General features: G+C 32.7%; 1 protein-coding gene across 1 annotated transcript; it reads right to left on the bottom strand.

Moving 5' to 3' along the window:
- Positions 1-5,130: 5,130 nt before the first annotated feature.
- On the bottom strand, positions 5,131-13,775 carry LOC140446458 (uncharacterized). Its single transcript, XM_072539031.1, has 3 exons — positions 13,109-13,775; positions 11,153-11,317; positions 5,131-5,201 (listed from the first exon to the last, which is right to left on the bottom strand). Exons 1-3 carry the CDS (start codon positions 13,773-13,775, stop codon positions 5,131-5,133), a joined length of 903 nt encoding a protein of 300 aa, XP_072395132.1.
- Between the last annotated feature and the right edge of the window lie 9,990 nt (positions 13,776-23,765).

Here is a 23,765-nt window from a genome sequence, read left to right as displayed (position 1 = left end):
TAAATATTTATCAATTTTCCTATCGTCAAGAGTCTACTTCTTCAGCTAATATTACGTTAATTTTCTCAACATGCTAGTCCTACTATCCCCGATGCTTAAGCCTTTTAACGTTTCTTATATCTCCTGTACACAATCACTAGTAATTAGTACAATGTCATCTGCAAATCGCAAGTGATGCGTTAAGTAACTTTTTGTCCCCATTCCAGTTTTTTTTTAAATATCCTTTAAATCAATTGTAAATAGCTTGGAACATATCGTGTCTCCTTGTCTGACTCCTCATTAACTTGTTATATTAATTTTTCACTTATTTTAAATTTTGCTTTACTGTAAATGTTTTCTAAAAAACTTTTGCCGTTATCTAATGCATGAACTACCCATTCCCCATTGTTCTATAAAATCGCAAGCTTTATTAAAAATGCCGACTTAAGTGGAATTTTTCCAAGTATGTGTGATGATCGTTTGTATTCTATCCTTGGTGGAGTTCGTCTTTGGTATAAATCTAATTTGTTATAACCTTTGTTGGATCCTAAAAACTATAGAGGGATCGCAGTGATTGCTACTATAGGCCGACTATACTCAAAAGTACTACGAAACCTGATAGAAAATGATATCAAAGACAAACAACCCGAAGAACAAGCGGGATTTAGGGCCGGACGCTCCACTATGGATAATATCTTCACATTAAAAATTGCAATGGAAAAACGAGTGCAGAGAAATAGAGAAACTCATATAGCTTTAATAGATTTGGAAAAAGCATATGACAGTGTACCGATCTCCCAACTATGGATAGAAATGGGTAACTTGAAAATAAACCCAATTCTTATTAACGCCACTCAAAAATATTACGAACAAAACTTTGCGAGAATTAAAATGGGACAAGAAATCACCTCTCCTTTTCAAACAACAAAAGGACTACGACAAGGCTGCTGTCTGTCACCCACCTTATTTAAAATCTATTTGGACAGATCCTTAGTGAAATGGGTAAAAAAATGCAGAAACATGGGAATAACGGTGGAAGAAAACAAGCTATATACACTTTTCTTTGCGGATGACCAGGTAGTAATTGCCGAAGACAGCTACGATCTTAGCTATATGGTAAGAAAACTGCAAGAAGAATATGAGGTGGCAGGTCTAAACATGAATATGACAAAATGTGAATATCTCTCAGTGGGAACAGATGAAATATGTGACCTAGTCTTGGAAGACGACAAAATCAAAGGCGTGCAATCCTGCAAATATTTGGGGGTCATTTTCAACAAGAAGGGAAATAGCGCAGATGAAATCAGGGAAAGAATAAACAAGGGCAGAGCAGCGACCCGTGCCTTAAACTCTCTTCTCTGGCAAAAAACAATTCGACGAGAAACCAAAAAACACATTTACGGTAGTATAGTTCAAAGTATTACACTTTACGGTTCGGAAGTATGGGACGTCACCAAAGCTAATAAAAACAAACTTATGACGACAGAAATGGATTATCTGAGACGAAGCTGCGGTAGATCGAAACTGGAGAGAGTTAGAAACGAACAAATAAGAAACGAAATGAAAATGGAGAGAAATATCAATGATGACATAGAAAGAAAACAATTAATCTGGTTCGGACATGTTAAAAGAATGCCAGAGTACAGATGGCCTAGGAGAGTACTGGAATGGATCCCTCCTGAAAGAAGAAAGAGAGGACGACCACGGAGAAGTTGGCGCAACGATATTGATGAAGCAATGGCGGCAAGAGACTTAGAAGAGGCAACTGCATATGACAGAAAAAGATGGAAATTGGGGGCGGAGAAGCGGCGACAGCCGTAATAAATCCGTTATTATATATATATATATATAACCTTTGTTAATAATTTCTATGGGTGTGGTAAAAGACTAATTGGCCGGTTCATGTTTATTCGATCTCTATTCTTGAGTGTTGTGCCACGATTATAATTTGTTAGGCATCTGTTAAGGATTTTTTTATTGATTCTAGAGTTATCCACCTTTTTTACCATCTCTGTTCTTATTCCGTCTTGCAAGGCGATTTTTATTGGTAACATGATTAAGTAATAGAGTAGGAATCATTCATTAAAAGTTGATGCGATGGCCGTCGCGCGCACATGTGTGTGCTGTATTTAAAATAACAATTGTTTAGAATAACAAAGACAAATGAAAGTTCTGAAAACCCCGTGCATAAAAATTATTTCTGGTATTATTCCAATTGCTAGATTGAATAAATGTTATTAAATTCCGAATACTTTTTTTTAATTTAAGTTTTTTTACCAATAAGTTAAAGTATGAGAGAGAGAAAGTAAGATGTTTTATTGAAAGGTTGAAACGACATTTATCTGTGCTGCATTTAAAAGGACGATGGTTTAGAATAACAAAAAGTGTATTAGGCAAATGAAGTTTCTGAGTACCCCGTTGTGAATAAATTCCTAAAAATTATTGTTAACATTAAAAGTGGTTGTTTGATTGGGAGTGTATGACGAAATTGTATGTCTATATTGAGCAGTGTACGAGATATGTGTGCATGAAAGAACTGTGTCAACCAGTGTGCATTAAAGGTCAATGTACGCCTTTGTCAAGCAGCAGACGTTCAATGAATTGTAGGGGTAGTATATATATTAAAATTCATTTAAAGTCAACCAATGGGGTCATCTCATTAAATATCCAACAGCTAGAGACTGATATTTCTCTAAGTTATCCATTTAAAATCCTGTACGGCGGTTTACCACTATATATCAATTTAATATTGCCGGGTCAATGATAGTTTTCGTTTATTAGAACTCATTAAAAACTTTCTTTTATAATAGATAATTTTTATTTAAAAAATATAAATGTGTTGTTACCGCACTGATTTATTTCGAGAACCTAACCTGCTATTTTTTTTTTCTATCTCTTAGTATAATTCATCTTAGTCACTTAATTTGTCAGCAATAAAAACGAGGAGTACCTATATGTTTAAAATTCCTACACAGCTGGTAACCGGATTATATTATTATACTCTTTTAAGCGCATAACATTAATAGCTCGTGGTGTCGCGTGCAGTATGCTGGTCTAGTAAATATTTCATACGGGTTCAAATCCTACCTCTGGATGACTTTTTCTTTAATTTAAAAAAAATTAATTAATTGAAAATATTATTGTAAGAATAAAACAATGGTTAACAGAAATTAAAATATTATAAACAGTTAAAATATAATTAAAAGAATTGAAATGGTTTCGGTCATGACTAAAAGGTTCGGAACCATGCTAAGTTATACGTTGGCCGGTAATGCAGATCCAATGCTTACCGACGCTATGTCTGGTCTATGTCGACGCATGCGCAGTGTGTCTGTCTGGTTTGAGTGCCCCATATTCTACTGATTTGCCTACTTTTATGTGGATTCTGTTGAATTAAAGCAAGAACATTGATTGAGTTATCTTCGGTCATACCTCTACTACGTCATTTAAAACAAGGACGATGAAAACTACCAGTTTCTATTAATCTTCTTGCCTTTCTTTCAAATACTTCTTTGCCATAATGTCTCTTGTCAGGATATCTTACAGAATATATACGTGAGGCAATAGCGGCATTTTGGTGACTTTTGAAATAAACTCCAATCATATCATACAATTCTGCATTTGATATACTCACCACGAATTATTAGTACTGATAATTAATTACTAATATTATTAATATTAATATCTATTGAAAAAAGTGCAATCTTCAATTCGAATTATAATATAACACTTCTTAACAATGTTTTGACTGCTGTCAGTAAATAAACAATATGAACTCCCCGTCAAATTCATTGTCTTAGCCTACTTAGTTTCGAAAAAACTATTTTTAATCATATGAAATAACAATGGTCAAAATAGGTATCAACATTAAGATTCTTCTGCTATAAAAAAAATTTGAAAGTACCTACTGACTTATTTTTTAATTTAATTTATAATACTATGTGAGTCAATACTATACTTAATTAGGTTTATGTGTTTTTATTCATATCTCGAGTTCGATAAAAGCTATTAACATGCGGTTTGCGCCATTTTGTTACGAATTTAATTCAATATAATTAACAATAAATAGGTGTTTCCATTAAACATTTTGAAGAAAAACAAATTTTAACTTTTTCTATTCGAAAGTACCCTCTACCTATGACAATTAAAACTAAATGCAATTATTTTATAGTAGATTTAAATTACATCATCCACACTCTTTCTAATGACACTAATTTTGTTAAAATCGGTTGATCCATACCAAAGTTATAGGTATTTATCCACAAATAATTTCCCACACTCCCCCACCCTTTATTTGAAAAAATAAAAAAAAGTACTTGAACAGCTTTGTGAAGAAGTTAGGCCACTATCTAGTTTACTTATTTAGCACTTGGTATAATTGGGCATATTTCCCAAAAAACTGGTTTTCAAAGTTTTCTTCACAGGGTACGCCCTATAGCGGTTAACCCAGAAACTTGAAAGTTATTTCCAGCGATTTCTCTTGGCCACTTTTAATAAGGAATTTTTTCTCCTAAAGGTATAACATGAATGGTTTCTGATATATAGCCGAGAGATCGGCTTATTGGACCACCCGATACAAAATAAAATTATTACACATTGACAAAGTTTTTAATCTTGAAAAATTAAACTAATTGTTGCGAAACTGTCGATAGAATAATTATTTTTGTCTTGCTTAAAAAAATAACATTTGTATTAATCAAATAGCAAAATTACATTCTTCAATTAATTATATACATAATACATATATAAAATTTACTAAAAATAAAAAAAAGTTATACTTCTTCTTCATATATGTAACTTTTACAAATGCTGTGAAACCCATTTGCATGTTTTACGCTTGTAAATAAAACCATTATAAACTCATTAACTTTTGTCTAGAAGACTTTTTAAAACCCTTATTACTATGGAGCCTATAAATACTTGTTTTCAAACGGAAATTGCACATTCCTTTACTGCACAGACATCTGAAATGAAGTATAGACAAAATCATTGTTTTTGGAAAATAAGAGATGCCGAAAACCATAACTAATTAAAGTAATAATATATAAACGAGCAAACTAAATTTATATATCTTACGACAAAATCTTAGGATTACGGATATTATTATAAATGTAGGGATCAGCAGTTGCTATGATAGTCAGCACCTAGCCTTCAAGTGGCCTCAGGGGCAAGTAAATTGGGGCTCAACACACGTTGACACAAGTTAATTAAACACAATCTATCTGTTAACATAAACAAACCATTAAATTAGAGAAGATAAAATATATTTTGATTATGATGTTACCTATTTCATTAAAATGTATGAATCTTTAACATACACGATGATTTAAAAAATAATACACCATTTTAAAAAACTTAAATGCACGAATCTTCAGGACGATACTGGGTAGTATATCTTAAAATATACTTGTTTGTCTTGTACGAAAAAATGTACAAGATTAGGTACATCTAGGGTAAAATGTCAAAAGAATAAAAATCCGTAGAAAATAAGGTATTTTCGGTAGATCCATCGATCAACTTCTGTATCGTTAGATCTAAAGAATAATCGTTAGAGGGGGCATCAAAGGCGACCCGGAATACTGAGAAAAAGTGATTCTTATAGTTCTTCTTCTCATGGCGCCGTCTGCTTTCGAAGGTTGGCTATTCAAATGGCAATTGTAGTTTTGGAAACTGCTGCTCGAAATATTTCTGTGGATGAGCGGTCGAACCATCTCCTCAGATCTTTCAGCCACGAGTTCTGGCGTCTTCCTACTGATATTTTGCCCTGTACTTTTCCTTCCAGTATAACTTGAAGTAATTCGTATCTTTTAACTCTCAATACATGAATAGTTTCTGATATATAGCCGAGAGATCGGCTTATTGAACCACCCGGTACAAAATAAAATTATTACACATTGACAAAGTTTTTAATCTTGAAAAATTAAACTAATTGTTGCGAAACTGTCGATAGAATAATTATTTTTGTCTTGCTTAAAAAACTGACATTTGTATTACCCAAATAGCAAAATTACATTCTTCAATTAAGTATATACATAATACATAATATATAAAATTTACTAAAAATAAAAAAAAAGTTATACTTCTTCTTCATATATGTAACTTTTACAAATGCTGTGAAACCCATTTGCATGTTTTACACTTGTAAATAAAACCGGAATACTGGGTAAAAGTGCTTCTTATAGTTCTTCTTCTCATAGCGCCGTCTCCTTTCGAAGGTTGGCTATTCAAATGGCAATTGTAGTTTTGGAAACTGCTGCTCGAAATATTTCTGCGGATGAGCGGTCGAACCATCTCCTCAGATCTTTCAGCCACGAGTTCTGGCGTCTTCCTACTGATATTTTGCCCTGTACTTTTCCTTACAGTATAACTTGAAGTAATTCGTATCTTTCAACTCTCAATACATGAGTTGTGTTGCTTCTTATAGTTGCAAAATGTTTAAAATTATTACAACCGCAAATTGTTACTTCTGCTTCTTTCGTCCTATAACGTTTTTCACTATACCTTTTATTATAATTACTGGTACTATTTTAAGATTTTATAAATAGTTCTCATATAAGGAAGTAACTAACTACATAGTTTAAAAAACCTCGGTAAACGCACTGATCTCCTTGTAGTTTTTATTGGTAAAAAGTATGGATAGTCCAGCTGAATGGGGCCAGAAATTTATTTCAGTTCTGATAAGCATTTTCTTGGTTATATATATATATATATATATATATATATATATATATATATATATATATATATATATATATATATATATATATTGTTATGATGTGTTTTTTGTTTGAATGATGAGCAGTGAGTATTTTTAATAATATAATATATAGGGTTTTTATCGCGGTTCTCAAAGAATTAGCTTGTAAGTACTTTTTTAAATTATCTTTATTATAACTATTATGAAACACACATATATATCTAACCTAGTCAATGTAAATTTAAAATAAACTATCTTTAAATTGATATTCTTATAAAACTAATTAAATTCTATAGACAATCTAAAATTTAAACAAAACTATCTTCAAAATTGAAATTGTTATGACACTAACTAAATTATATTAACAAAATTTTGTACCTTTCTTTCACTGAATGCCTAAATGAACTATTTTCCACTAAGTATATAGATTCTAATCACCACTGAATGTCTTCGTACTTCAGTTATCCTTGTTTTTTTTGAAATTACTTTTTTCAATTATCAGCTTCTACCAATTTAAGATATATTTTTCTTCACCAGCATCTATACACCACCAACCAAACCAGCAAACAGCATTTATATTTATTCTTCTTTTCAATATACTAATATCCAATTATTATAAGTTGATTTATACTAATCTCCAACCATAATATAATTTAATTTCTTCCAATATACCTTTTTTTATCTTCAATAATTATTTGTGTATAATTATAAATGTGCATTAAATTATATGCATAATTTTTAATCTTCATTTAACTCACTATATTAAACTATTGGACTATTTGTACTTGATTCACTGACTCTAACTAACTTTCATAATAAACTGCTTGACTTCTGACTAAAAACTTAAAAACTGCCATCTTGAATCCAAATCACGGGTATTTATATGTTTTTGGATTTCTAGAACCATCTCGTAAGATATCATGTTCTATTCAGTTCTATTTAATACATGTCTGAATTTTCTGGAACAAACCATTTCGCAAACATGGCCATCTCCGGAGATCCAGAGAATTCCATTCTTTTCTATTAATAATTTTGTTTACATTTAGGCATTTCAGATCAGAATATATAATTAAATTAGTAACTAACACTCTAATTTAATAAAATACACATTTCAAACAATATATTATATAACCCCACTTTTATTCGTAATTATGATTCTTAATTTGACACTTGGAGTATGTATAGTTGGTTGCCTAGGCACATGGCTCACTTAAATCTATTTACAATATTAAAATACAACTTTTTACAATTATTATATGCTAATTTATTAAAAATGCCCTCACATAAATATATTTTTATTAAATTCTCTAGTATATAACTTATTTAAAATAATTAAATACTTTTTATATCTAATATTATGTAGTATATAACTTATAAATTATTTTCTATAAACCCTAATTGTCACAATATATATATATATATATATATATATATATATATATATATATATATATATATATATATATATATATATATATATATATATATATAAACCACATCACCATCGACCGGAACTGGCCTCTGTTCCCATTACCAGTAATGCATTGGTTAGTCACCAGTGTAGTAGTTCTGAGGGCTTGGGAGACTGTGACCTTGGAAGCCCTGAATAAGACATCGAAGAGGATGTCGAAAGCTTGGCGCAATGATTTTAGATGCGGTTCAATCAAATCAAGAGAAAACTGTTAAGTTTAATATTAATTCCTGTAATAATATATATATATATATATATATATATATATATATATATATATATATATATATATAATATATATATATATATATAATATATATATATATATATCTATATATATATATATATATATATATATATATATATATATATATATATATACTGTATGTCTATGTACTTCCAGTTAAAAAGTTATATATTTATGCAATAACATAATGCACCTACATAGTTTTCTTAGATTTTCTAGCTAGATATTATTCTTTATTTTAACACTAATAAGCCATAATAAATGTATTTTCCCTAATTTATAGGATATAATGATGTACTCGTGTTTTGCAAAAAGTTTTAAAACATTTTGTACTTTTAAAATAAAACCTCTTTTATTAAAACAAAACCATTTTATGCTGTTCAAACTGCACGATTGATACATTGTCCAAATTACCTCCACTGTAGTGATTCATCAACATCAACAAAGAAATTTTCCATCCTCTGATCGTCGCAATTTTCCTAAAATATTAAAACAAACTTACCATCCCTTTCGAGCAATTGGACGCTTTCTCGTGACATTTTATTAAAGCGATACGTTTTTCAGCACGAAATATTAAAAAAAGTCTCGTCTGCCACCTGCCGGCTACATCGGAGAGGATTCCAAAATTTACGGGATTCATTTAGAGTTGCGATCAATCAGAAGTTGACACAAGTCCATTGTATTTTAATCAGCGTACAATTAATTCAATTGGAGAAGAATCACGCACAAATAGTCGACAACTCTGTCTATGGGATCGATTTTTGTGACCGAAAACGGCCAGTCAACATTTTCATGATTTATAATAATACTTGATAAAATTTGATTTTAAATGTTTATTTTAAATTAAATTGCAAGTGATATTAAATATTCAAAAGTAATTTTGTATTACATTTTTTTAAATTAAAATTCGATAATAACAATTTTTAAAACTCCTTTTATACAGGGTTTGTTTAATATTTTCACATATTTTACATTTTTTTTTGTACAAAAAATAGTCGCTTTTATCACCTAAGTCATTAGCCACATTATTTATTTCATTATATTAAATTATAATAAAGATGTATCTTTAAGAAAGCTAATTAAGCTTTTGGTAGTTAAATGTTCACCTAATACTTTTTTTTTTTATTTCAAATTACATGTCTCGGCTGCTGTGGCCATTGACACGAGGAACTGTATTACAGAAAACAATAAATTAAGTTACATTGATATGAATATTTTTATGAGCAGCGGTGCTTGAAGTTGCAAGTGTTGCAACTATTGCTTGTAAAATTGTGAAAAAATCTGTGTTCTCATTTCTAAAGATACTTTTGAATACATTTTTTAAATAGTTCTGTATACACCCTGGTTTTATTTGCCTTTCTCTGATTTGTTGACCTCGTTAATTCGTGAATGTCAATACTAATTTTTTTTTTCCTTTTATTTAAGTTGCATTTTTAATTGTTAATATTGCATGTCCTCTTATGACCAGAAATACATTTTCCCGGCATATCTTGTTTCTTTTTCTTATACGAATTTTGTTCTGTATTAGCAGCACTATATTTGATTTATATATTTGGGTTTGTTTTTGGTTCAGCCTCATCTATTTCTTGTAGATTTTTTTCTTTTGGTCCTTCCGAATAGCTACTTTCTATGGTTGTGATAATTACTTTCCAGGTTTAGTGTCTATTTCACTATTTTTTAAAGCTAATTTTAATATACGCGTATTACGATTCAGTTCGAAAATATGTTTCGATATTGAAACACTTTTATAGTCTAAAATATCAACTAAACTAAATAATGTACAAGTTACATTCACGTAGATGGGATATACTGTAACTAGTCGAACACAAACAAAGCAGCAACTCATAAATATAGCATATCGGATTCCCCGGTAAACTATTCATACAAGATTGACTTACGGGATATACCGTATGTTTGTTTAATTATTTTACAAATTAAACTAAGTGCAACAAAGCTGTGACTCCTTTAAAAACCTTATTTTTTTTTTATTTCAAATTACATGTGTCGGCTGCTGTGGCCATTGACACGAGGAACTGTATTACAGAAAACAATAAATTAAGTTACATTGATATCTAAAAAAAAATAAAATAAAAAACTAGCGGATGAATACAAAATTGAAATATAGATAGGTGATACAATTACAACAGGTAATATAATTTACAGTTTTTAAGGAACTCTATCACATTAGACATATTGTTTTTGGAATTTAAGATATCACATAAACTTCCGTGGATACCATGTTTGATCCGTGCTGCTGCGTACTGGTTACATTCCACAAGTATATGGTGTACACTTAGACGGGAGTTGCAATATTGGCAGTTTGGAGGTTCTTCTGGAACCATCAGATATCCGTGGGTTAGCCGGGTGTGCCCAATTCTAAGCCTTCTAATGATGGTCTTCGATTTTCTTTCCGTAGAAAAAATTCTAGGTCCTAAAATGTTTGGTTGGATGGACTTTAGCTGGGTGGTGCACCTGTTCCATTGATTTTGCCACATTGAGGTAGATAACTTTTTAATTTCAATTATTACATCTTGAAACAATTGGCATTTTTCATCTGTACGGTCAGAGCGACGTGCTTCATTTGCTGCGTGGTCAGCATTCTCATTTCCTTTAATACCAATATGTGAAGGATTCCATATCATCGAAACCGAAGTGTTGGATTTAGCAAGTGCTGTACATCTTTCGTGGATCTCATTAACTAACGGATTTGATGTGTAGATTTTTCTAATGGAATTTAAGGATGATAATGAATCTGTACAGATTGCTAAGTTTTTGGTACCCTGCATTGGAACCTCTAGAGCTTTAAGTATAGCGTAGAGTTCTGCTGTGAATATACTGGTATTCTTGGGTAGTCTATACATTGCTAGTCTGTTATTTGTGGAAGTAACAGCACATCCGACACTTTCTTCGTCTTTAGATGCATCTGTGAATATTATGTTATCAAACTTGCCTCTATTAATTATGTCATTAAAAGTTTGTTTCATGAGTATCGTGGAGGTTTCCATTTTCTTATATCTGCACAAATTTACGTTAAAGTCAGGTGATATTTTTAGCCAAGGTGAAGTATTGGGCTGATTAATGGGGGTGGTAAGATTTAGGTCAAAATTTTCTAAGAGTGGGGATAGAAACTGTAGTGATGAATTGGCAGTAGCTCTACTGTGTGCTCCTGTTAATTGAAAATTTTTAATAAGTTGGAATGATAAATTATTTGGGTTTGCAGAGACCTTAGCAAAATAGGAGTTTAGTAGACGTTGTCTTCTAATATTTAGAGGGGGTTCACACGATTCGACATATATGCTTTCTGTAGGGCTAGATCTGAAGGCTCCAAGGCATATTCTTAATGAAGTGTTTTGAATTGTATCTAGTGATTTTAAATAAGTTTTAGAGGCAGACATATATAATATCGATCCATAGTCTAACTTAGATCTTATTAGGGCTCTGTATAAACTTAATAGGACTTTTTCTTCGGCTCCCCATTGTCGATTGGCTAGTGATTTTAGGAGATTTATATTTTTTGAGGCACTGGCTTTAGTTTTTTCTATATGTCTCTTCCATGTTTATTTTTTGTCGAAAATTACCCCTAAAAATTTGTGATTTTCAACTACTTGTAGTGGATGCTCTTTTAATTTTATGAGTGGAAGAGTTTGTTTATATTTTTTGCTAAAGTTAATCACTTTAGACTTTGTAGGCGAGAAGCTAAAACCAATGTTGTTAGACTAGTGAGAAATGGTATCAATAGTATTTTGCAAAAGAGTGCTAGTGGAGCTTGTTACTTTACCCGAGCAGTAAATAACTAGATCATCCGCATAGATATTATGTTTGACAGGGGGTTGTACTAAGGAACTAAGGTCGTTAAGAAGCAGTAAAAATAGGGTTGTGCTGAGGACTGATCCTTGAGGTACTCCTGTCTCCAGGATATATGAGGGAGACATTTTACCATTTGCAGAAACTTTGAAACTTCTGTTAGTTAAAAAATTCTCAACAAATAGATATATGTTTCCAGATAAATTAGACTCTTTAAGTTTTTTTTAGAATTGCCGGCCTTGATGCTGTGTCAAAAGCACTTTCTATATCGAGTGAGACAGTTATAAGGTCGTTTCTATTAGAGAATGCTTCTATGATATCGGATTGAAGAGTGATAAGATTATCCATTGTGCAACGATTTGGACGAAATCCTGATTGAGTGGTATTGATAATATTATGTTTTTCAAGATACCAAAGCGTTTGTTGACAATTTTTTCCAGGAGTTTGCAAAGTGTGCACGTTAATGAGATTGGTCTAAATGACATAGTTGTATTGGCAGAAGTATCATTTTTCTTGAGTGGAATTGTTATAGCTTGACGCCAAAGTGTTGGAAATTGGTTACCTAGCCATATGTTGTTGTAGAATTCTAGTAACTTTATTAGGGTATCTTCATGTAGATTTTTTAGGAATATCGATGGAATGCCATCCGGCCCTGCAGCACTGATCTTTAGGGAGTTAACAGCTTCGACTAATTCGTCGATTGTTAGTGGGAGATTGACAGAATGATCATTGGAATTTGGATTCTTACGTACAACACCTTTATTTTTTATGTTTGTTGGTCCAGTACAGTTGTTATCAAGTTTAGATTTATTTAAATAGTATTTGGCTAGTGTGTTTACAATCTGCTGGTCATCAGTTATGACATTGTTATTTTCTATAATGGCTGGAATTTTGTATGTTGTATATCTACCTTTCATCTGTTTTATTTTAGTCCATATTTGACTAGAAGGTGTGTCGGAAGTTATGATACGGATGTATTTGTTCCATGAGTTCATTTTGCTTTCTTTAACAATTCGCTTAGATTTAGCTCTTAGTTTTCTAAGATTTATTAGGTCCGCTTGGTTTCTAGTTTTACGATATCGGTTTAATGCTTTTTTACAATCTTTTATAGCTAGTTTACATGATTCATTCCACCACGGAACATATTTTTTGGAGGGATCAAAGTAGTATTTACCGATACATTTTTCAGCAGAAGTTATAATACAATTAATCAACATGTTAAGATCTTCATCAGCAGAATTCGTAAAGGAGATTTCATTTGTTTGTTCCTTGACAATTAAGTTAAATAGATCCCAGTCAGCGTGAGCAATTTTCCACTTAACTTGGCTTTGTCTTTGTGAGTTATCAATAGAAATTAAAATGGGAAAATGGTTACTGCCGTAGAGACTTTCCAATGTTTTCCATGTAAGATGAGTAGATAATTCTGAATTACATATGCTTAAATCAATGGAAGAGAGAGTACCTGTTTGAATATGAAAGTATGTGCTGCTTCCAGTGTTTAGAAAATTAAGGTTGGAATTGATTATGATATTTTCAATCATTTTGCCTCTACCGAAAGTATTACTGGAGCCCCACATAGTGCTATGTGCATTAAAATCTCCAACTAAGATAAATGGTTGAGGAAGTTGGTTAGTTAGATTTGTAATTTCGAGAGCTGTTAGGGTATAATAGGGAGGAATATATACGTTGCAAATTACGAGTTTATTTGGACACCAAGCAATAACGGCAACGGCTTCTAGAGTTGTTGTTAAGTGAAATTCTTGGTGGAATATATCTGTAGAAATAAATATGGAGCTCCCACCACTAGCTCGTGCGTGTGATGTTCGTATAAAGTGGTAGCCAACGTAATTTTTAAGGTATGGATTATGGTTTTTAGAGAAATTGGTTTCTTGCAAACAAATGAAATCGGGTGAAGTATCAGCAACAAGCAGTTGGAGATTTTCTAGATGGGGGTAAAACCCATCACAATTCCACTGGATTAAATTGAATGAGAAGAATATTAGAAGGGGGGATTTTTCAGTGCTGTGACCTTTGGGATCGATCGGAAAGGCACTCATCGTCAGTTAGATCGCTTGATGAAATTGGGTCTGATAAACTTGTGGCTTCAGAGGATTCTAGTTGTAGTTGTTTCTTGATCTTTTTACTTAGACGGGTAAATCGGTTTTTTAAGGATCTATCTGAAAGATGTGGATATATAGTATGCAGGTTTAAAAGTAGACTTTTTACATCATCCGTGAGCTTTTTCGCTTCCGAATAAGGATCAGAATGTCCAAAACTATTTTCAAGGAAGAAAAAGAAATTGTCTATGGGTATTTTAAAGGTTTGTGGGTTCTTTTTGTATGCTTCTTGGATTGTTCTCTTGGTGGTTTCGGTTAATACTAATTCTGTTGGAGTATCAGGTTTGTGCTTTTTTTTCTTAGCTTTGAGACCTTTTTTGGGGGAAGCTGATAGAGGAGGAAGCATATCTAACAATGGTTGAGCTTCTTTCTCAGGAATTTCAGGGCTTGTTAGTTCACTAGGAGTTTCTATTTCAGAGTGTCCTCGTTTTTGAGATATTTGTGTTATGTCAATTTGGTCTGATTGTGTTTCAGTGTTGGATTGAGTTTCAGTGTTGGAGTCTTTATTTTCGATTTGTGGCTCTTTGGCATTATGTGTAGAGGGAGATGAAATTTTTACGGATGAGTTGGGGCTTGTTGGTATATATTCGGTTGGGAGTGTATTGTCTGTTGGAGGATTTGGACAGTTGGAGGCTATATGTCCTGTTTGTTTACAGATAAAACAATGTACTTTATCTGTAGAAAGAAAGATTCTGTGTTCATTTCCTTCAAAGGAAATAAGTACTGATGTTTGTAATTCAAAATCTTCGGAGGAAGGGTATACGTAAACTTGGCGTCTGAAACTTAATACGTGTGAATATTCGTCCCCAGGAATGCCTGCTCTTAAATAGGATATAGGAGATGCGATGCGAAGTCCAAGATTTTTAATGCTATTTTCAACTATGTCATGCGGTAAGAACGGAGATACATTAGATATAATTATTCTTTTAGCAGAGGAAATAAGTCTTCGGATATTTAAAGAAACATCTCCTATCTGTATTATGGGATATGCATCTATGAGCTGGTCAACAAGATTAGTGTTAGAAAGATAAATACAAATGCGATTGTTTGATATCCTAGATGCAAAGGAGACTTGTTTAGGGCCTATTATATCACCTATAGCTTTAACGTAATCGTACAATTTCAGATTTTCTTCGGCATGCATCACAATGGCTTGATGTTTGCTTGGGAAAGTTGGCCGTGGAATTGTTTTCGCTACTGATACATAGGATAAAACTTGGTTTTGTGTTTGAGACATATTTACTGTTTTGGTATTTGGTACGCCACTGCTCATGTAGTCAAAAGAAATTGCGTTTTTAGTTGAAATTATAATTTAGCTTCTATGTGTTATGGTAAAGTTTCAGCTTTTTATTCATTTTAAAATAAAAATAGATTGCCGGTTCTAAGGCAATCCTGTTTAAATTTTTTCTTTTGTGATTTTAATCAGTTGAAACAAAAACAAACCTCAACTAGTAATGAGTGAATTATACATACATTTATTTGTAGTTGAAGGTACACTTATGTTTACTGTTTTTGCACTATGTTTTAGTAAGCACGACAAAATATAAAACGATGTTACTCGTTCGACACCTCGTAGTGGAATCAATACTGTTTTTAAATCACTTGAAATATTGTTATTTTGTCTGTTTACTGTATATGTTCCACATTATGCAAGGAGGTGTTTAACAGTAATGTTAACTTGACAATATTCACACACCGTCTTATTTAGTCATTAGATACTTATGGGTACTATTGGTTTGACCTAATTTAAGGCGAGAAATTTTGACTTGGTGAGCTCTTTTTAGTTTTACTAGGTTTTACTTTTATTGATTTACTTTCTTTTAATTTAGATACCGATAAATCCCACTTATTTTGCCACGCACTGATCACTTTTTCTTTGATGAACTGTTTTATGTCACTGAACACTGAATATAGTCTTTAACACTATTGTAGCTTCTTTTTACAGCTATTATCATCCATAATGTTAGCTATAGCTTTTACCTAATTTTAATTAACTTTATTTGTTATTGAATTTTACGTAATTCTGTTTAACTTAACTAATTACTATTTAAATGGGAATGAGCCACAATTAAAGGTTAAAGTACGTTTATTGACGTTTCAATTTCCAGTTCGGAAATCGGAGAACGATTTCAATCGTTCTACGATTACCGAATTTTACAAAGCAACCTATGACACTGTAAATAAAAAAACATGTTTAAAGTAATACAAGAGCTAGAGATACCTAATCAGTTAATAAATTTAACAGAAAATATACTCTTTAAAAGTTTGAATGGAGTACGAATGCAGGGGGAATTGTCTGAACGTTTTAAAACAAATAACGGGCTATGCCAGGGAGACCCTGTCAGTTGTATAATTTTCAATCTGGTTCTGAAAAAGTTAATACGTATGTCATTAATTACAACCACCGATTCAATATATAATAAATCAATACAAAGCCTTGCCTATGCTGATAATGTCAATATTGTTGGAAGAACGGAAAACTCTGTACGAGAGGCGTATGTAGCACTAAAAGAATTGGCTACAAAAAATGGTTTAATATTAAACACAAAAAAAACGAATTGCGTACTTATATGAAAATAAGCACGTAATTACAAATCCTATGCCACTTGTTATAGAAAACGACGTCATTGAAGCAGTTAACGAATTTGTACCTATGAGCGTTCATTAACACTTAACGAAACACTACCGCAGATATAAACCGCAGAATTTGCTCAATTTGGGCTTAATCTTCTTCTTAAAATGTTGATATAATGCTAGTTTGGTGTGCTATTAACTGTTTTTGCTTTAATGTTTTGCCTACATGATCCGCTGTTAATATGTAACGTCCATTTTTTGTGCAGGAAAATGAAAGTTCCCTTAACCCTGCGGTGGACGGGTTGGGTCTGCCAGGCTTATTCGGTAATGGTTTTTGACAAGAGCTATGAGCCATGCCGATGCAGTACACAAGTTTACCTGTTATTTACAAGGTCATACCTCTTGCCAAAATCCATTACCCATACTAATGCGTATTGAAGCGATAGTGTCGATGTTATTTCTGTTTTCGTTCTCTCAGATCCAACCCGTTCCTTGTAAGTATTTTTTTATGAAAGTACACAATAAAATTTGCAGTGAATTGTTTTTAGAGCTTAGCACAACAATGTATTCTTACGAGGGAGAGGTAAAACGTTTGCAATGTCTCTACGTGTAAGTTGCAACCGATGAGGAAGAAAATTATGAAAATTCAGATTCCAATGAGTCTATTGTTGGAAACTTAGAAAATGAAGATGGTAATCATAACTTAGAGTCTGAATTCGATTTATCAGACACCGAACTGAACTTACAAGAATGTATTCCACAAGGTGGGTTAAACTAACACCTTTATTACAACATCAAAGATGGAATGAAATGGAATAAGACATGCAGATCCCGAAATGTTAGAACTAGAAGAAAAAATATCATTACAAAACTTCCTGGATTTATTCATGAAGCGAAAAGTTGCACAACTGTAAAGAAATGCTGTAAACTGTTTTTTAATGACAAAATTATAAAACATTTTTGAATGTACTAATTTATATATCGAGCGTGTGTCCGCAAGACATAAAGACAGTTCCAATGTGAAGCTAACAAATATATATGAACCAAAAGCTCTGATTGGCCTGCCTTTCTTAGCTGGAGTTTACCGTAGAGGTAGAACTTTAATTTTTGAGTTTTGGAAAAAAAAAGGGTAGGGGCATTGACATGTTTCCGGCAACGATGGCTCTCCGTAGATTTAGATTTCTTATGAAGTGCTTACGCCTAGATGATATTCGTACAAGGGAAGAACGGAAACAAGTAGACAAACTTGCAGCAGTTAGAGTCGTCGAGACATCGAGGATGTAGTTGAAAATTATTTTTAAAAATATTATACCATTGGCCAATATGTCACTATCGATGAGATGCTTTTAGGCTTTAGAGTTCACTGTAGTTTTAAAATATATCTTTCAAAGAAACCGGACCGATACGGTCTGAAGGTATATTCTTTGGTGTATTCTTGCATTTTCTATACTTATTAATTAGAAATCTATGCCGGTACACAACCACCAGGTTCATATTCTATCAGTTCTGCAGCCTACGATGTGGTTGAGAGGCTTTGCAAACCAATCTCCTAATCCCACCGGAATGTCACAAAGGACAATCGGTTATTATCAATTGAAGTCGCATAAAACTTACTAACAAATCATAGTCTAACAATTGTAGGCACCTTACGGAAAAACAAAAGGCATATCCCAATCGAATTTTTATTGAACAATAGACCGCCAAAAACAACTATGTTTGGATTTACCAAAGATATGAATAACGGTCTATACCTCTACAAAAGGTGGTGTGGACACGGTTGATCAACTTGTAGGTTTCTATACTGTCGCAAGAAATACAAAACGTTGGCCCATGGTCAACTTTTATGGATTGCTTGATGTTGCTGCAATAAATGCATTTGTGATACAGGGAAGTAACACACCGGATCTAAAAACAAGCAAAAGAAGAAGATTTTTTTTTAAAAACTGAGTCTTCAGTTAGTAATGGACAATATTAAACGAAAGAGCTCAATATTCTCATTTGGCATGAAATATAAGAGAGGTTGCTGCTAAACTCAGTGTTGTTGGACCAGTACAAGCAACTGTGGAATTACAAAATAAAAGAGGGCGCTGTGCTTTTTGTAGAGATCGTAAAACTCGATACATGTGTCACTATTGTAAAAAAATTATTTGTTTGGAACATACCTTACCTATTTGATAGACTGAATAAGTTGGTGTATTTTAAACATCGGCCATATTGTAGTACGTAATTTCTTTTATATTTTTAGTTTTAGTATTATAATAGAAGCTCACTTTCCTTTAATGTATGTAAGTTGACTTTAGTAGTAGTTCTAATATATGCAACGCAAACCTGTTGTTACAAAATTAAACATAAAAATTCTTAGTTTAATTTTTGGGCTTCTCAGACCCAACCCTTCTTACGTGTATCAAAGTATCACCCGTGTATCGAAGAGTTAAAGTGATATTCTGTGACATCGACCACATGACACCATACTTTTATAATAAGTTTATGTTACATGTTATCTAAAGGTTTTTATAGCTCTATAAATGGTTAGTTTTGACGATTTCTAAAATCGACTGATGATGGTCGAGACCGGACCAAAAAAGTTTTCGAAATAGTTTTAATCCGTTTGTATAAATTTAAAAAAATAATAATAAAACTATATACATTAAACATTAGAAGCTTGACTTCATTATAAGTTTTTGCAAATTATGGTGCGTAGCCAAGCACTAGAATTTACAAGAAACAGCCTCAAAAACTGAGTTATTTTGTAACTAGACTAAATATTATCCTGTAACAAAAAAATTAGGAATAAAAAAAATTTTTTTCTTAAAACATAAACTTACGCATTCAATCTAACCTGCCAACACAAAAAAAAACCAAAAACAAAAAACATCATAAAAACTGCAATCAATGCACACATGTGGCATATTGGCGCTTTGCAACTAACTAAAAATATCTCCGTTTTTCTATCCAATGATCGTAGATATTTTGAGCACCTTACTCTTTTTTCTAAAATAGCATTTTTATGTTCAGGAATGTCTGTTTTTAAAATGTGTGCGATGTTATGTCTCAGTTGCCTTGGAATTGGAGAAATAGTTAGTCTTCTTTCCATATGATCCTGCACTAGCTGCCGAGCCAGAGATTTGATGAATTCATACCTTGACTTTTGGGGGGTTTCCAGGTAGGGATTCCAGGATTTCTAATCCTAGCAAGTTTTTTATTTGTCCTAAGAACAATCTTTTCTAAAATATCGTTTGTTATTATACATTCCCAAGCATTTTTCTGAAGACACAATTTCCCAAGAGACTTAGCTGGCCCAATAAACTCAGGAAGATGAGAGATAATGTTGAAACTTCTTGTTCTTACATTTAAAGGTGGAACTTCTGCAGTCCACTTGTATTGATTGATCCTGAAGGGCCTGGAGTTTGTTGTTGCTCATGTGGATCCAAGTCCTCCGAAGGTGCTGCATTTTGTGGGATATTATCTTCAACATCCAATAAGGGTTCTATTGTGTCCAGCTCCCATTCAATTTCTGCATCAGTTTTGTGTTCGCTGAAATAGTCGGGATTACTGTCTGAGTCATCGTTACCGCTGAAGTCACTCTTATCCGCGTCTAGAATACTTTGAGCCCATAATTTAAACCTAGGATCATCGGAATTCATTTTATTCTATCGCGACAGGTCCATTTTCAACTGAAAATAAAAAAACTAATTATTAAAAAAAACGTAACCGGTGAGGTGGGGTCACGGTGTCCCCACGGCGCAGTTATTTTCGTATAATTTGTAAACATTTATCTATTTGCTCACGACTATCCCGTTCGATATTACACAACACACTGACGGAAAGGTACTGAGGCGGTCAAGTAGTCGCGCAAAATAAGCTAGGACGTATGTCACTTTAAAAATCTGTTGGGGCTTGTATGACCCCGCATCACCAGTTACGGGTTAATTTCTATGTTTTTTATTAAAACATGATACAGATAACATTATCGAGTTTCGAATTTTTTAGATCCGCTCCTCCTGCTTTTCCATTTTATTTTTGGTATTTTCTGTATACAAGGTGAGTCATGAGGAACTTTACATACTTCTACCATATGTAGAGTCCCTCAGGGAGCATATCCTGTGGCCACTAAAAAATGTCAACTCCTCTTCTTTATTAACTAACAGGGTGATTTGTGTAATTGACCATTTATTTCATTTTACTGTAGTGTTTATACGGCTCATTTGATTTTTTTAATTTTTGCATGATACAGTACACTACTATCAAGCATTCGACTGGTATTAGCTAAACTAAAAAATTCCAGGACTAGCTTTGGAAAAATTAATTTAGGGATTCGTATTAAATATTACACCCTGTATAAAGTTTTTTAAAATGCAATACGTAATTTTCAAACTACATAAATAGCCAATGAAAACGACATATATGCGACAATGTTTTCGCACTTTTATTAAATTTTTAGTGAACGATCAAATCTTACCAAAAATAGAACAACCATAATGAAGTATCAAATTATAAGGTATTAATTTAAACAAATGTTATAAATTTCAAACATTTTAATTAAAATGAGTTCCTACAACATAATCTAATACGTAGAAAATTAACACCTTTACTGTCACTTTGTATTATCTCTACGATAGAATCCATTGTTTTTCAATTTTAAATTTTTACTCATAGATCGTATTGGGGCATTATTTTCGATAAATAATAAATTAAATTGATTAAAAAGTCAAACCTCTTGTATGTGTTAGTTTTTGTTGATTGTAAATGATTAAAATTTTATGTCAAATAATAATACATTGCATCAACTGTACTAAATAAAAATAAATCTAAAAAAGTTTAAAATGAAGGTTGGCGTTGACCGTTTGACGTTTCTTGATATTTTATACCCATTGTCATTATTGTCATTATCAATTGTTATTTATGTTTACAAGAATACATATTTCTTCTGTCATATCTACGTTAAGTACATTGTGTTAGTTTTGGTAGAGCTTTTGTTACTTTCGTTCAAAATGCCACATCAGTTTTCGTCCACAGAATATGCAGACATAATATTTGTTTATGGATTCTGTAATGGGAATGGTAGGGCTGCTAGTAGAGAATATCGCAGGAGATTTCCTAATCGTCGAACTCTCAGTCATCCAACATTTGGGTCAGTTTTTAATTATTTGCGAGAAAATGGCACTTTTCCTAGTGGAACAACAGGGCGACATGTAGATGAAGCGCAGGAAGATGACATTATGGACGCCGTTACTATGAACCCTACAATAAGCACTAGACAAGTAAGTCGAGAACACAATGTTACTCAATCAAAAGTAAGTAGAGTCTTACAAAAAAATAATCTAGACCCATATCACATTCAAATGGTTCAGCGACTACATGCTGGAGATGAGATCGATAGGTTGGAATTTTGTAGATGGATTAACAATAATCGACCAACGCTATACAGGACACTATTTACAGATGAAGCCCAATTTACCAGAGAGGGGATAAATAATTCACGAAATTCACATGTGTGGGCAGAAGAAAATCCCCATGCTATTCGAGAACGTCGTTCTCAGTTAAGGTTTTCGGTTAACGTGTGGATTAGTGTCATAAATAACCAATTAGTAGGTCCTCACTTTTTTGATGGTCCTTTAACAGGGCAGGTCTATTTGAACTTTCTACAAAATATTTAGCTGAATTTGCATGCCAACGCGAACGTTGCTATCCAAGGGATGTATTTTCAGCATGATGGGGCACCCCCACACTTTTTACTGGCAGTGAGACAACATCTCAATAATGTTTATGGCAACAGGTGGATAGGACGTGCAGGTCCTATTTCGTGGCCTTCAAGATCCCCTGATTTCAATCCCGTTGATTACCATATTTGGGGACGATTGATTGTTTAAAATCTACGTGGCGAAAGCACTGTATCAGTGGAAAAGAAAGTGCAGAGGAATGGGCATTGACCTGGGAGAAACTTGCCTATATACCCTACAGTTTGCAGACGATCAAGTCCTTATAGCCAACGATAAAGAAGACCTGACATATATGGCCAGAAAACTACAGGAAGAATACAAGAAGTGGGGTTTAGAACTCAATACACAAAAAACAAAATATCTCCCAATAGGCGCAGAACTATCCAACATTCAGATGGACACAACCGAAATTGCATTCTGCACTGAATATACCTACCTAGGAATTGATTTCGACACCACAGGCACAGACAATAGGGAAATTAGAAAACGAATAACCCAGGCCCGTAGAACAATTGGATGCCTTAACGGAGTTCTTTGGAGCTCAGAAATTGGTAAAAGACGAAAATACAATATATATGAATCTCTCATAAAAACCAGCTTAACCTATGGTACAGAGACATGGAGACTAACAGAAAGCAATAAAAGAAAACTCGAAGCAACAGAAATGGATGTATTTAGACGATCACTTCGAATATCTAGAGCAGACAGAATTAGAAACGATGAAATAAGAAATCGGATGGGGGTAGATGGATCACTGGCAACAGACATAGAAAGGAAACAACTTATATGGTATGGCCATGTTCAAAGAATGCCAGAAACAAGACTACCAAAAATCGCCATGAAATGGATACCACCAAATCGTAAGAAACGAGGAAGACCAAAAAGAACATGGAAGGAGGGAATAACAAAGGCAATGAGCTCCCGAGACTTGACCGAAGAACAATGGAATGATAGAAATTCGTGGAAATTAGGCATCGGACAACGACGCAAGACGTTTTGAAACCGATATATATATATATATATATATATATATATATATATATATATATATATATATATATATATATATATATATATATGAAGCAACTAGTTTACACAGTGAATAATAATAACCGACAACAATTAATTGATAGAATTATACATTGTTGTAATACTA

This window comes from Diabrotica undecimpunctata, chromosome 1 (assembly GCF_040954645.1).
Source record: "Diabrotica undecimpunctata isolate CICGRU chromosome 1, icDiaUnde3, whole genome shotgun sequence".
Classification (NCBI taxonomy): Eukaryota; Metazoa; Arthropoda; class Insecta; order Coleoptera; family Chrysomelidae; genus Diabrotica; species Diabrotica undecimpunctata.
Note: the sequence above shows the minus strand (reverse complement) of the source record. Positions and strands in the feature narration are given on the sequence as shown.

Excerpts from the sequence above, each read along its gene's own strand:
- LOC140446458 (XM_072539031.1), bottom strand. The coding sequence starts at position 13,775 with ATGTGGGGCTCCAGTAATACTTTCGGTAGAGGCAAAATGATTGAAAAT. Across the intron at positions 11,318-13,108 it reads TAAAATAAAACAGATGAAAG|ATGCATCTAAAGACGAAGAA; the intron begins GTAGATATACAA and ends TAATATTCACAG. Across the intron at positions 5,202-11,152 it reads TACCAAAAACTTAGCAATCT|ATAGATTGTGTTTAATTAAC; the intron begins GTACAGATTCAT and ends TTATGTTAACAG.